The following is a 16,083-nucleotide window of genomic DNA, read 5'->3' on the forward strand; positions in this document are numbered from 1 at the left end:
CAAAATTGGGGGTTCATCCAATTTGGATTGGGGGTTCATCCAATTTGGGAGACAATGAATCCTTCCAAAATTGACTATATTCAAGAAGTCATGGATAATATAGATATTCATATTATCCGATAGTTAACACATTTTTTATCCGTATTAATATGGATAAGATGAAATATTTTATCTGTTTTTACAACTTTTGGAAAAGTGACGGCAAGAAATGGCGTGTATCTTGGTAACATTTTAGTAGAAGAGGGAAGTTGTGATTAACTCCCTTCTTAATTCTCTTGACTTTTTGGTGGCTGCTAACTCAACCACCAACTTAATTATTCCTTCTTCTTCTTTTGTATTTTTTCTTTTCTTTCCTTATTTGACTGTCTCTAGACAACCAGCTCAGATGAATGAATTCTCAGTAAATTACATTTAACAAGGCAGGTCCTATGTTTTGAACACACACCACACAAATAGAAAATAGAAAATAAAAAATGAAAAGTTTAAATAGAGAGAGAAGAAGAAGAAGATTCATGATTGTACAATTAGGTTAAGTGTGTTTAATTATTGAAAAACGATCAAGTAACACAAGAAAATTGTTGATTATAGGCCCCTTTCACTGGATAATCTAACATCCATCATTGATTTGTAATTGCTAACAACATAACTTGGCCGCCAGGCATAATTCATTTCGATTGAACCGACCAACTTTTCATAGTTAATTAAGATAAATATTAAGTAAATTTTATCACTATTAGGTATTTGGAATTACATAAGATACATTTGCCAATTATATATATATTACTTTCCTTGCGGATAAAATTAATTATACGTATCTCTACAGGGACATCAAACCTAACTTCAACGCTCTATATGATGACCAGTGTCATGCCTCAACAAAAATGATGAGAGTCATTATTATTTATTAGGGGAAGGTGAATTTATTGGGTAATGCTTAGGTCAAGTCAAACAACATTTAATAATAATTACTTGCCCTGAGCGCTATCCAAATCGTACCTGTGTTAATAGACTGGTTCACTCGCTATACTATTAAATGTCATTATCTGTTAGAGACCCCCCCAAAATAAGAACTTGAAAACCTTTAATTTTGCTATTTGACTTTTGTTACTTTCCTTGGATATAAAATATAATACAAGTATTGTGGATTGATATGACGGAATAAGCATTAGTATATTTCAATTGGAATTAGTTGAAAGGTTGTGTTGAAAGTTTCAGATATATTGGATTGATTCTGCTACTGAAGACATGTTGTCCATTTTCTTCTCAACAATCATATGAAAACAACATATTAAGCAAATAATACATTTAGTTTGGCTTTGAAAGTTCTTCTGCAAACAGTGTGAGAGTTTCCCATTGTGCTCGGCAACACTTCATTGATTTGGTCTCTCACTGGGAAGTATAGATGATTATTTCCTTTTTTCAACCACTTCCATCTAGAACATAGAGAGGTGGTTGTCATTTTAGCCAAAACTAGTTCAACGTTAGATGTCCTATACAAGGAGATCCGAGATTTTAACATGATGAGTACGACATTTAAAGTTTTTAGTGTTGAACATATTGTATCTTTAAAATCAGGGGTTTAAATCTATTACTTGTTGAAAATTTAGTAATTTTTTACATATATATTATGTTCCGTATGAAAAATACTAGGTTCAGAACCCGTAGCAAAAAAGGATCCCCAGCTTCCTCACTAGCTTCTATTGTCAACTAAAGTTCTAAGATTGAAGTGACGTCACTAAATTGGATTTGCATCGACTCAGTTATCACGGATTTTACTCGATTTTAATTTGAAAGGAACAGAGATTGAAAACAACAATATTACTGCCAACGTAATCAATAGATCATAGTCGGTGCAATACAGAGAACAATAGAAGAGAGAAGAAAAGCTTAACTGAGAGAATTCAGTCCTTTTTTCATTTCTTCCCCATACTCAAAATCTAGATTTATATAAACTGAGTTTTTAAGGGTCTAGCAAGAAGCAATACATTGCTCACCGTGATAGAAAAGGTAGGAGCAAAATAACAAAAGAACCATTTCTTGTTGTATTTTTCTTTTTTATATAGAAGCCGATGGAGATAAAAACAGTATAGTTTTTCTTTTTCTTGTATTGCCAAGCAGAACAAAAGTTACGGTTGGGTCAACGGGTAATAAGAATAAGAGCTCGTACTGATGTATCGAACCCTCCAACATTGTTTCTTACTTCCTTCTTAAAAAAAGAAAGAGCGAGGCAGAAATATTAACAACATTTTAGCTAGAAAATGTCAATCATGGTAACGAGCCTTTTTTTTTTAATTGTTAAGAGGTAATCATGGAAATGAACTTTGAAAGCGAGGACGATGAGAAGTCGAGATCCATAGAACAGATGGACCAGCCATGGCGTGAGGTATACATCGATGAATGACAGCCCTCGTTCATCACAAAGCTTCTGTCATGTTTCAAGGTTTTGACAAACGAACCATATTTGACACTTGACATGTGACCAGGTTGTCCACATCTGCAACTAAGGCCCAAGAATACACCTCTTGGCTTCCCAATCCATAGAATCTTCGGCCTGTTGGCCACAACTCCTGGCATTCACAAGCCTTACTAATAGGGCCCCAGAATCAGTGCTTACTTGTTGCAATCAAGGAGATAAACAAAACAAAAGTATGTCAAATCAAGGAGCTACTTTTAGTCTCCAGTAGAGCTAATCAAGGGTAGATAACCAGAGCGAAAATTCATGTTATTCCAGACTCGAACGAATTGAGAGATCAAGCCAAATTGGCTGATTCCACCCCAATGGTCATGCTTCGCCACATTCTGCCTTTCCAAAATTTGGGTTGCCTCAACCACAATAAAACAACGGACCACTCAATTTACCCAACACAACAAAACAAACTGAAACTCAACCCCAACTCTCTTCAGATAAAAATGGAAACTAGATCTAAGAGAACAAATGCAGAAAAAGCTTAGGGAAAAAGAAAAAGATTCTACATAATACAGACCAGTACAGCTGACTCAAACAAATGCAGCAAATATGTCACTGCAGATTTCCTGAAGGGCACTTCTTTCTACATTAATCAGGAGGAAACATCATGGACGAGATCATTGGAATTTGAGCACCATAAAGCTGTGGATGGAGTAATGCAAAATAGATAACTAAAAAATAATCCTTCCTAAAATGTAAAGAAAAACAGCCGGTCGGTAAAAGTCTAGGACAAGAACCAACAGAACTATATTCACAAAGTACATAGGATAACTGATGCACAGTTGCAACTAAGATGTCAATAGTGTTGACAATATTTTGCAAGTTTACACACATTGCCTGAAAATGAATTTCTATTTACAAAGATTGTTTATATTATATGTATCCAATGATGCAGTTCTATTATATCTGCAAGAATGCCAGGCAAGAACCTTTTTGAGAAAAATGCCAGGCCTGAACCTTTTACAACCTTTACCTGCATACAAGCTGCAGCTTCAACAGCTGCCCGGTAACAACTATCAAATTGAGTATTCACGGATTATGTATTGACATCTTGTAGACCAAACAATATTGCAAAGGCAAAACAAACAAGGATCGTGATGAAAGATGCATCTGCAAATCATTAATCTATGATTGCAATCATCGAAGATCAATGACATCGAACTTCAATTTAGAATCCATATAGACATCTGTACAATGCTTATAAATTGGGCTACCATCAGGAGGGGGGTCATGTGGATGAAAACCACGCCTCGGACATTGTCGTATTACTGTCATACCACCCGGATTCGTCAATCGGAATATTCCATGAGTTCTAGGATTAGAATACCATGGATTAGTTAGATGTACATTAACTAGGCATGGAAGGGGAGATTGTCATTTCCCACTTCCATCCATGTACCAAAAGTAACCTAAAAAGGGTATTACACGAAGAGTAAAATCTACTTCCACCAGAGATTGAGGCTACTTTACCTTGAACTGTCTCTTGGGGCCATTACAATTGCAATAGCTTCAGGCAACATGATCTGTTTAATCAGTAGTAAAGGAAATGAGTGAATCTAGGATCAGGGATGAAATCATATCATCATCAACAATAAAATGATATGAAATAGGTAAAACATAAATCCAGGTGTAATAGGCCATGTAAACATTTGCCTCAGTCTTCTCTTTTTATTGGTAAAAAAATAAGATACAACATTTTCCTCAGTCTTCATAGACAAACAAGAGATATCCCGGTTGGGGAAGTAAAGAATTCAAGTACAGAAACCTGATATGAGTACTGGGTATGAACATCAATGGATGACATGAAACATGATTGCGTTGGATGTGTCTGTAAAACAATGGAAAGTAAAGAGTCATTACTTGAATTTAATTGTATCATGGAGTATAAACTATTCAAGGTTCTTTTGAGATACAATACCATATGAAGTTACTGGAACAGATTATGTAAAATAACTTGTAGTAGGTACACGACAACATTACAAAGTATGTCTCTGTTACGACTCAATAAACTACAATGGGTATTCTCTACGTCTTTGGTATACTTTGTGTACACGGGAGTTCTCTCCCTTTTGATTAATACAATTTACCTTATCAAAAAAAAAGAGTATGATAGGTGTTCTAATAGTGTTACTTGATAGTTCTTTCTACATATTTTATTACAGAAGCATGGCAAGCTTCACCAGATCACAGAAACTGAAAGCTGACCTGGTACAATAGTTAATATTAAGATGATAGCACAATTCAGAAGTAATTTATCAAGGACTGGGATCCTCACAAAATACACTTACATGAATCCACCCAAGGGGAAAGAGTGATTGCTTATCTTGAACTTCAAATATTTCCTCCTCATTTGTAGTTTGACACTGCTCAGAAAGAATTCAATCAGAATACTTTCCAGGAAATCTTTCCAAAGAACAGTACACCTTTTTTTCTTAATGAATAATATAAAGGACTCTCACTCACCGAATCTGATGTCGATTCCTGCTTGGGAATGATGAGAGCTGTGACATAAAATCTTCGGTTTTTCTGAAACAAGCAATAGTGTGGATGCTGATACAGCTACAAAGAGATTGGAACTGAAAACACAATGATAAGAGTTAAAGGGACATACAAGTGATCCAGCAAGAACACCACAGGTTTCCAGATTTTTGTTAGTATTGGACTTGGCTAGCTTCATGAATGCATCCATCAGAGATGTTGACTACAAAATGAAAATAGGTAAAAGCATTCAACAATGTAAGACAAAAGAAAAGGTGATAAGGAACTGGACAACCAAACTGTTGAATAGTAAAATGTATAAAACTCTCACAATGTGCAATTGCAATGGTTCTTCAGAGCAGATTAGGCCATCAGGTGATGATTTAACCAATCCACATTCCACCTCATCGACTGGAGATGATGCAGGTGGCATCAAATCTTGTACCTCTGCAAGAACAGGTGGAGGAGACGGTTGTCTAATGATTTCTGATTGTAGAGGGATTTCTTCTGTATCAAAGGAAATCAATGAAGCAGGTTCTTCAAGACGAAGCACTGGCTTGTCACTATCTACCGGTAACGTAGATTCCAGACATGGTTTTCCACATTCTGAACTGACGTCATCCTTTTTATCCAAGGATTCATTTTCTAGAGGCTGCAGGAGCCTGTTTTCCCTTCAAGGATTAAGGAAGTATACTCAAAACTCAAATGTAAGCACACTGGCAGGATAAATTTATACCAAAAACAAATTTATCTGTGAGTAGCTCAGGACTGTATTAAAGCCCTAAATGTGTCATTACAAATATGTTTGGCAAAAGCTATATTTGCACATAAAACATGTTGAAAATAAATCAATAATTAAGAACCTCACCTGGGGATTAGAACAGGAGTGAAGTCAACATTACTTGGATAAGACACCTGCATTTAAGAACAGATGTTGTATTTCTACAGTTAGACTTACCCAATGTTTGGCCAAGCTGCAAAATTCAGCTTATTTTGAGAAGTGCTTTTTCTCAAAAGTACTTTTGGTGAGAAGTAGTTTGTGTTTGGCTAATTAATTTGAAAAGCAATTATGAGCAGCAATTAGTGTTTGGCCAAGCTTTTAAAAACTGCTTCTAAGTGTATTTTTCTCAAAAGTGTTTTTCAAAAATGTGCTCTTGGAGAGAAGCTACTTTTTTCTGTTTCTCCAAAACTGCTTCTGGTTCTTATCAAAAGTACTTTTTTTTCTTCCAAAAGTTTGACCAAACACTTAACTTTGAAAAAAAAGTGCTTCTAGGATTGGAGAAGCTTGGCCAAACAGGCTATTATAGTCCTTACAATTCCTGGGAAACGTTTGTTTGTCAGGACTCCCGACTCCCAATCTATGGCTATCCTATCCCCAGAGGGCTTCATTTATGTCTAATTACCTATGATCATAGACCAGATAACGAAGAAAGAGAACAGAGAACTAAAATAGAGGAAAAGAGTGTGATGAAAGCATAGTAGCCTCTGGCAAATTGTTTAGCACAAAGAGCACATGGCTCAATGCACAACCCTTCCCACCCAGATTTAACGAAGGAAAAGGACTGCCATGATAACCCCCCCTGTAACCTGCTCTGCTTTGGTAGTTCCACGTCCTACTGAAGAGAATGCAGAGCTACCACCTCTATTGTCATATTAGCTCTTTTTTGCGGTAACTCCTCTAATGGTGCATCCTTTGAGGTTAGGATGACTGAGTGGGTTAAAGGATCAACACTGTAAATTCCAAGAGCAGAAAATTCACAAATTTGAGTCATCAACCCGGTAGATTGCTTCAATCTAGTATTTACTCAATCCATATATATATCTTCATTGGGTCAGCCTTCCAGTATAGGGTGCCCATCTTTCCTGATAATTTAAATAAATTATAATAGGGGGAATAGAACTCTTCACCCCTACCAGAAGGGACAGACTGAAGGTGGGTAGGGCACAAGGAAGATGAAGAAAGGCTGGAAATGTGAGGAGATGCAAAAGTGTTGAGTTATCTGGGGCAGAAGGAAGGAATTGATGAAGGTGACGGTGGTGGCCGTTTTTTCTCTAAATTTTCTTTTCTGACAAAAGATTACATGTCTCTCAAGCGTTGCCAAGCCTGTGCCAGAATTTGGTCGCATAGATGCATGAGAATGAATTAATCATAAAAGAAATACGTGACTAGGACAACTGCGTCTTGTTTATGAGCCAGAATTTCATGATCTCATTTATGACGATTAAAACTGTATTTTACTATGTGAAAAACATAAAAAATATCCTTCATGTTCCCCTGTCACTAGCTTGAGGACTACAATGGTATTTTACTATGCTAAAAACACAAAAACATCATTCATACCCCTCTGTCACTAGCTGGAGGTTGCCACTGTCCTCGAAGTCCATTTGGACCCAGGATAGAATGTCTGGTCAGAGTTTCTTCCTTTGGTCGCGGTATACTAAGTGACCTAGAAAAGTAAACAGAAAAATAAGTAAATAAAGAAGAGTAACATTGAACAAATAGCTGACATCCAGCAAACATAAGCTCATTTTCACCTTGACTAATGCATTCTACCTCGTCCACTATTGTTTTTAATCAACACACCAGGCCAGTCTAGGAAGAGATTTTACTTGCAACTGCTGTACTATATGTTTTCAGTGTGTTGATTTGTGTTTGTTGCTTTTTATGGACAAGTTTAAACCTAATGCAATTACTTCTGGAATGTTTTTATCTAGCATGGCAATGCAAAATGTATCTTTATTATTCAATACCCGGGGCCTTAGTAAAATAAAAGAAAATCAGGATTTGTAGTTTCCAAGGAATAACAGCTACAAAGACGTCTATCTCACACTAAAATCTGCGGATGGTTCATTTATAAGCATTGTAAAATGAAGAGATTCCACACGCAATATTCAAATTTAGTGAGAGCCGCAGACTAGGGCCACAATTAAGCAACTACTCCATGCAATTGAAGTGCCTTGATCAGGCACATTGCATCTAGAGATAAACTACAGAGTAGTCCTTATTGGAGAAACTTACAAATGGCGCATCTGCTCATTTACTGGCTTCACAAGCAAAAACTGCTGGGTTCTTGGGACTTGAGACACAAAATCTCGAACTGGTGCTACTACCTGTGAGATGCGGAGACAACGTCCATCAGAACAGACCATTAACACAAGCTGTACAATCAAACACCTCGTCTCTATGGATCATGGTATCTATGGTTATGAAGCATCTTTAAAACAAAGCAATGGAATAACTGTAGAATTGAAACTACAAGGTCCAATTCAGACCCATGAATCTAGTGTTTCACTGTTTTGTTCACCACCTTCTACATTATCTTAAATAAAATATTCTAGGCAATTTAACACACCACACATTTTCAACTTTAAGGAATATGAAACAACCTATGGCTATGATGCACCAAACTTTTCCCAAAACTTAAAAGCTTTGTTTCTAGCAAGCCCCTTAGTGGAATTTTCTTGAAATAGACACCTTAGTGGAATTGCGTATCACTTTGGTAAGCTTAAAACAAACAGTTTCTTAACAATTCCAATGCATCTCTTGATTTCTGGAGCACTCCACACTGGAAATCGATACACTTTCAAGAAAATATGAAAGACAAATAGAACCCTCAAAACCAAATATGCACACATCACGACCAAATCCAAGGCAGCTAAACAGGAAAGCTTGAACAAAATGACACCTAATAAATAGCATGTACGTGATGCATACCTTAGTTGTTCCACAAGCCTTAGGGTTTTGCTTATTGGCTGGATAAAACTCTCCTGAGAATCCTAAAAGATTATTTTGATGATGATTGTTCCCCTTATTCACTTGATATGTGCTTTTTCTATTTAGCTCCTCGAGTTTCTGTTGAACTATTGGCTTCAGTTGCTCAAGCTCAGCCACAGCATTTAGTAATCTCTTGAGATCAGACACAAAAAGTCAGATTAAGTGGACTGTTACACATGAACACTGGACAGAATCGAATATCTACCTTTTTTAGATAAATTTTGTTGCTCAGCAGTGATGCTCGATAATCTCGATGGCATGGTATTGTCTCAGAGACCAAACTTAAACAGAAAAAACAGCAATTTAAATACAAACTTCAGGGGTTCAGAAAGTATTTAGGACATCCAAATCATCAGAATCACTTTGTAATTCAATTGAGGCTCTAGTTTAAATGGAAAATAACCTTAAAACTTAGGGTTAATTACAAGGCCCTAACTTGAGGTTACTCTATCAGACGTAACCCATCTTTAATTTGAATTGGAAAACCTCCCACATTGCAAAGTTTTGAGTAGCCAAAATCTTTTTCTCCACATAAATTAACTTACTAGCTCACTGGATAAGAATGTGAATTCAAAACGAATAAAAAAATTCAAATAGTACTAACAAACTTTTAAAACTCATTTAGATAAAGTATTTTTGTATGCTTCTCTGTACCTTAATTTAGCAACTGATTAGGAAAAAAAAAATTTGAGGCATCCACAATTAACAAATTTGTTTCTTAGGAAATAATACTATTATCCAACAGGGCAGCTTGGTCAACTCTGTAGTAAAAAGAAAAAAGGTTTGGCTACTCAAAGCTTGAAATAAGGGAGGGTTTCTAACATTTCAAATCCACATCAGAAACTAAGCATAACGAATAATAAAGCTCAGCGCAAGCTTCTGACATTAACCTGAAACAAAATATAGCTTTGGGTCATTCTACTTCCCTTCTCACCTTGAGAATCTAAGAAGCATGACATATAAATCTATGACGTCTCCCTCTGCGCGGAAAATGTCAGCCTACAATATGGAAAATATATCATTTCCTGCAATATCAGTCTAGAGAATAAAGAGGAATTTGGATTCAAACAGAAAGTTACTATATAAACAATTACCTAATTGCAAAGCACTTTAGTATAGAAAGATATTCGATGGACGACAAGAGTCATAAAATGACTTAAAAGTTACTAATCATTGGCATATCAAAACATAAGTACAACAGACAAAAGTGCACCGCCAAACAAGTAATGCTATAGTTGAGAAATATGAAGAATGCAAAGAAGAGGCTCTAGAGTAATAGCAAGGGATAGCAAACTATATTTCTATTACAGTATGGCAGGTCGATCAAATCGAAGGGAATAATTTTTGGCTAGCAGAGATGAACTAGCAAGGGTTTCTCAGATCAAGAAAACAGCAAGCAGCAGACAGACGTGATAGTTATTGGAAAGAGTATAAGCAATTATCTTAAGAAGATATAGCGACTTCAATAATATGGCAATGCCACCGTATGCCAATATCCCAGCTTAAAACTAGCTAGTGCATCAGTTTAGCACTCAAGCAACATTATGACATCCATGATTGCCGATTCCTCTGTACTATGCAGTAAATTTAGGAATCGAATCTATACCAAACAAGAGTATAAATAGAGTAAGGGAATCGTGCTATTTGACTTGGAATAGGGTCAGAACAAACCCAAGAAATAACCTTGATGCAAAGCCAGCATTGGACCTATGTACCTGACCTAAGAAATGAGCACGCGTTGCCCCAACTAACATCAAAGTAGAAGAACTTCATTTGCTCTATTAGTCTATTTCAAGTTTTCAACAAAACATGAACCATTCAACCACCTAAAATTAACATTCCATTTTTTGGTTCACCAATTATTATTTTAGCTAGAAAACATTATAATCACGGTAGAAGTAAATGGTGAACTCTTGGTAGTGGTAATCCTAGAGACTAAAAAAATTGTTTCTGAAGTATGGCATTCTGCTCACTACTAATTTCCAATTAAGGATATGATAAATAATTTCAAGAAATTCAATACAATGATAATTATAACGACGACAACAATAACAAAAATCTATCAATAGTTCTCAAATGAAAACCCTACAGCCGCCAATAATTTTCAGTATGTTTATAAACCAAATATACTTTGAGTGGAGACGTCAGTAATTCATGTTTCAAGCTTAAGAGCTGTGCATTCAATGATAAAACTTTGATCCTTGGACAGGCGATCTAAAATTCACTAACTTAGTTCACAATTCAAAAAAAATACAAATAAGGATACAAATTCATAAAGTAGGTAATAGAAAAAGGAAGACCTGTTTGAGGACATTATCAGCGATCCGATAGTAAATTCTCAGAGAGATTCGATTATCTACATCGAGTTTCTTCGTACGCGCCTCGATGTTGATTTGACCAGAAGACGACCGCGTCATCATATTGAAGAACTCGTAGAATTCCTTTTCTTTATTTCTGTTTTCTTAGCATTCAATTGAGGTCGATCGTAATCTTTGATCGGACATAGACAATTGAGTCTCACAATGGCTGCTCCGGCTCGTGCTTGGAAGAGAAAAGCAGAGATTGGGAAAGGGTCGGGCGAGTAGAACAAGAAGGTCATTCAACAATCAAACGGGGGCAAATGTGGAATGATGTTAATTACTAGGGCACGTTTGGCTGCTCTAACATTGTTCTCTGGGGGGAACACTTAAAGTGGATTTGGCTCCTCCCAATTTCTCTTTTTTTTCCCATTCAATGTCCAATAATTGCTTTGGAACATTGTCTAATAAAAGTAAGTTCATACCCTGGGCTAGGGGTGGCATGTGGGTCGGACCCGGTCCTAAGTGGGCTTTGCGGGTCCGATCCTAAGTGGGTCGGTCCTAATCGGTCCTGGGCTTCGTGGGCTTCTTGTTGGAACCGGTCTGAGACCGGGATCACGAACTAACGGTCTTGTGTTAAGTGGGCCGGTCTTGGACCTAAGTGGGCCCAACGGATACTTTCTATTTTTTAAATTATTTTTATACAAGTTTGAGAAAAAAAATAGTAATAAAAATATATAAGGCAATTCCTAGTAAATTATATTATAGAATTGTCACCTAAATTTTTTAATTCAAATTTAAAGACAAAAATATTGTAAAGACATATTCAAAGCAATGCGTTATAATATATGTATATATATATATATATATATACTATACTATACTATATATACATCTTAAGATATATAAGCTATATTCGATTTACTATATATACATCTTAAGATTTATACATTAATATTCGATTTATATATATATATTACATTATATGTATAGCTTAGGCCTTTGTAAAAAGATTATATATATATATATATATATATATATATATATATATATATATTCTTATTATATTAAGATGTATATATAGTATATCGTAAGATGTATATATAGTATAGTATAGTATATACTATATTATACTATACTATATAGCTTAAGATATATAAAAGGAAAAAAAATTGTAAAGAGATATTCAAAGCAATGCGTTATATTTTTATTATAGCATTAAAAATTCATGGCAATATCTTTCTTAGTCTTCCTCCCCTCTATGGAATGAGCACAACAAGGTATTAATACCACCATTGAGAAGAAAAAGAAACTAATCAAGATGTGCCAAAATACAAGTTACATATTAATTTACATGGTATCTCTTACAAATTTCATAAATCCTTCAAGGTCCGGAGAAATTTCTGTTGGTGGTAGCAGAAATGAAGCTTGGTCGTCACTGCTTCCAGGTGAAGCATCATCCTCCGCAAGTTCAGCTAGCATTTCTTCATAAGTTTCGTCTACCTCTGGTTGTGATTCGGCAAATCCAAAAAAATTTCTTTCCTAACGGATCAAATATCTGAAAAGTACTGATATTTCCAAGCTCTCCCTCATAGACGCTCTATAATCATTGAGTTGAAGTCTTGCTTGACTGAAAGCGCTCTCTGATGCCACTGTTGAAGCTTGAATATTTAAAATGTCTCGGGCCATCCTTGAAAGAATCGAAAAGTATTTTTCTTTGTCCTTCCACCATTCCAAAACATTAAAGAAGCCGTCGGGATTCACTTCCTCAATTCCCTGTGACAAATAAACCTCAAGCTCATTTAGTTGTGAAAAATCACTAGTACTAGAACCTTGAGAACCCCTTTGTGATGACCCAAAATGTCATCTTTAAATTTAATGATTAATTATGTGATCTTTTAGTGACGGTTTGGCAGAAACTTAAGGACCAAAACTGCTCATTTCATTCATTTCGTTTTGGATTTTTGGAGTACGGTTTTTGGGCGATTTTTGGGCGATTTTCACGGGAAAATATTGGGGTAAGTGTTCCTTATCCTATATTGATTATATTTCATGATTCCATACTCATTTACATCATGAATCCGTGAATTTATGGAAGAAAAATCAAGATTTTTGCAAAATCTTCCAAAAACGAAAATTTAAGATTTGGAAGTCGAGTTGTTATCGGATTTTGGTAAAATTAGTATGGGTGGACTCGTAATTGAATGGGTTGTCGGATTTTATAAGTTTCGCCGGATTTCGAGATGTGGGCCCCACGGGCAAAATTTGAGCTAATTTCGGATTTTTAATGAAAATATAATATTTTCTTATGAAATTGATTACTATAATTTTTGTTGACTGTATCGAATTAATTATGACTAGATACGAGTCGATCGGAGTCAGAAAATCGAGGAAAAAGCATAATACTTGATTAAATTGGAGCAAGTCAAGGTAAGTGACTTGTCTAACCTTGTGTGGGGGAAATTTTCCCTAGAATTGGTATTGATGTGATTATTGAAATGTGTTGAAAGTCGTGTGCACGAGGTGACGAGTGTGTACACGGGTTAATTTGCGAAAGATTATATTTTTAAATTGTGTAGATCACTGTTGCGCATTTATTAAATTATTTTATCTTGTTATATTCTTCATCATTGATGTGAGATATATACTTCAAATTTGTTTGATCTTTTCTTACTAATTGTTTTACCTGTTTAGTTGAAACTTGGTTTCTTTTATTCTGTGCATTATTTGAAGGTTGATTTTCTTTAAATTAAATATTATTAATATGAAGTATTTGACATTTTTAAACTTGATATTAAAGCAACGTAGTAAAGATTTTGAAATATTATTTTCCTAAATTATTTACTCCTGAATATTTTTATACTCATTGTGAGGGAGACATGAGCTCTTTATTGTGGAAGAATATTATTGATGAATTATTTTGACATGAGCTGTGAGTTCATTATTGTGGAAAACTATTATTGATGATTTATTTTGACATGAGCTGTGATTTATTTTGGCATGAATCAGAAAATATTTTTCTGATTCAGTATTGGTTGTTGTTGTAGGTTTTTTTGACATGCAGCAATGTTGGATATGTTTTCCTTCCTTAGGTAAGAATCTGCAACAATAACCAATATTGGATCAGAAAAATATGTTGCAACATGTTGTAATGCCAATCTAAGGGACAAGAATATACCTCGACAGCAGGTGCAACAAATACTGGACTCCAATGTGAATGAACGCATCCGACAGTCCAAGAATGTTGACACACCAAGCTCCAGCAGTAAAGGTTCTGGAAGTAGAAAGAGCACACACACTGATGTTGATGGATTCAGGGGAACTGCTACAAAGTTGAGGACAGTTGACTGGGTAAATGAGAGGTTTGGAACCCCAAAGGAAACTCTAAATGTTCCACTGAATCATTCATGTCAAGAGATACTTTCTCGGACATTTAAGGTATCACCAAAATCCGCTGGAACTACAAGATTTGATAAACAAATAGGGAGTGATGAATTCGAGGATTCTGAACTCAGGTCTAATACAAATGCAAGTATAAAAGTTGACAATCAATGGTGCACTACACATGCAGGACAAGCAATCTAAGTTAACAACTCAAGCACAACCACCGATAGTACCCCTAGGGAGATTCCATTCATTGCAGCATCTTCTCAAGAACTTCGAACAACTAATGCCATGTCAATAGAAACCACAAGAACAACAATTCAGCATCACATATCAACAGACTACCCTAGTTTAAATTCTATAGATGAGTTGCATTTAAAGAGGATACAACAACATTTGACAGAAGGAGATCAAAATCATTTAATGATTAATGAGGCAAATGGAAATAACTGTCAATAAGCTATGATACCCCATCAACATATCATTATTGATCCATTTCCATTAAACTGTGCTTCAGATACTGGACAAGCTTTAAAAATTGAGGTCAACATTCTCTTGAAAACACCTTTACAAGTCCTACATGATCTAGTAACTCACAATGTTGCGCCGGTTAACATGTAACAACCAGTGGTTGACATTGAACAACTTGAGGAGGAATGTGATGATGAATCCACGATGGAAAACTTTAGAGCAGTAGCAAGGGAAGCTGATTTATCTCCAAGGGCAGGGGATAAATCTGGAAAGAAACCAAAGAAACAAGGCCAACACAAAGAAAGTCAACAACCAAAAAGAATCTTGCCTAGAAGGGCAACCTCACAAACTAAATGATGATAAAGTCTCTCATTTGGAATATAAGGTTTGTGAATACTCAACAAGACTTTCAGAGAGTGATCAATATGCAGAGACAACATATGTTTTCAATTGTTGCACTTATGGAACCTTTCCAGAACTGAAGGAGACTTGGAATGGAAGTTGTTATGTCGAACATCAATGGAAAAATCTGGCTATTCATTGAAGCTGGTTTATAATGGGAATTGATTATGGACACCGAGCAGCAGGTGGCTATAAAGGTATTTCATCAGGAAATATCAAGACATATCATCATGACTTTTGTAAACGCCAAATGTTCTGCACTTGAAAGGTTGGAACTATGGGACTACTTATATTACTTGGCTAGTGATATGGATATATCGTGGGTCGTTGGAGGTGATTTCAATGTGGTATTACATGAAGATAAAAAGATATGAGGACTATCAGTGCACCCACATAAATATGAAGACTTTGCATTCTATGTAAACTCTTGTGGTTTATTTGACCTTGGATATAAGGGCATTCCATTCACTTGGTGGAACGACATACTAAATTAACAATGCATCTTCAAGCGACTTGATAGGATCTTTGTCAACCTTTCCTTCCAGAATCTCTTTCCAAATACATACGTAGAACACCTGATAAGGGCTGGTTCAGATCATACACCATTGTTGATGACGTGTGGGCAGAAGTCTATGCAATTTGTAAAATATTTTAAGTTCCTCAATTTCTGGACTAAGCATGACACCTTCAAACAAGTGATCGAGCAAAATTGGATCGCAGATTTTATTGGGGATCCTTTCTTGATGTTCAAACAGAAATTAAAGAGAGTGAAATCTGCCCTTTCACACTGGAGTAAATTTACTTTTAGA

At 35.7% G+C, this 16,083-nt stretch overlaps 1 protein-coding gene across 3 annotated transcripts; it reads right to left on the bottom strand.

The window, feature by feature from the left end:
* Positions 1-2,964: 2,964 nt before the first annotated feature.
* On the bottom strand, positions 2,965-11,287 carry LOC104092531 (AMSH-like ubiquitin thioesterase 1). Of its 3 annotated transcripts, none has more exons than XM_070197722.1 (14): positions 11,021-11,287; positions 9,655-9,719; positions 8,926-9,001; positions 8,661-8,852; positions 7,965-8,056; positions 7,287-7,392; positions 5,814-5,860; positions 5,277-5,616; positions 5,079-5,168; positions 4,931-4,993; positions 4,756-4,830; positions 4,233-4,295; positions 3,938-3,990; positions 2,965-3,109 (listed from the first exon to the last, which is right to left on the bottom strand). In XM_070197722.1, the coding sequence occupies exons 1-14, from the start codon at positions 11,138-11,140 to the stop codon at positions 3,085-3,087; spliced, it is 1,407 nt and encodes a 468-aa protein (XP_070053823.1). In that variant the 5' UTR covers positions 11,141-11,287; the 3' UTR covers positions 2,965-3,084. The 3 variants fall into 3 exon arrangements, with proteins under 3 accessions (XP_070053823.1, XP_009596443.1, XP_009596444.1); XM_009598148.4 differs by lacking the exon at positions 2,965-3,109 and adding an exon at positions 3,164-3,779 and having other exon boundaries at positions 11,021-11,284; XM_009598149.4 differs by lacking the exon at positions 2,965-3,109 and adding an exon at positions 3,489-3,779 and having other exon boundaries at positions 5,277-5,607.
* Between the last annotated feature and the right edge of the window lie 4,796 nt (positions 11,288-16,083).

The sequence above is a fragment of the Nicotiana tomentosiformis genome, chromosome 3, assembly GCF_000390325.3.
Source record: "Nicotiana tomentosiformis chromosome 3, ASM39032v3, whole genome shotgun sequence".
Taxonomy (NCBI): Eukaryota; Viridiplantae; Streptophyta; class Magnoliopsida; order Solanales; family Solanaceae; genus Nicotiana; species Nicotiana tomentosiformis.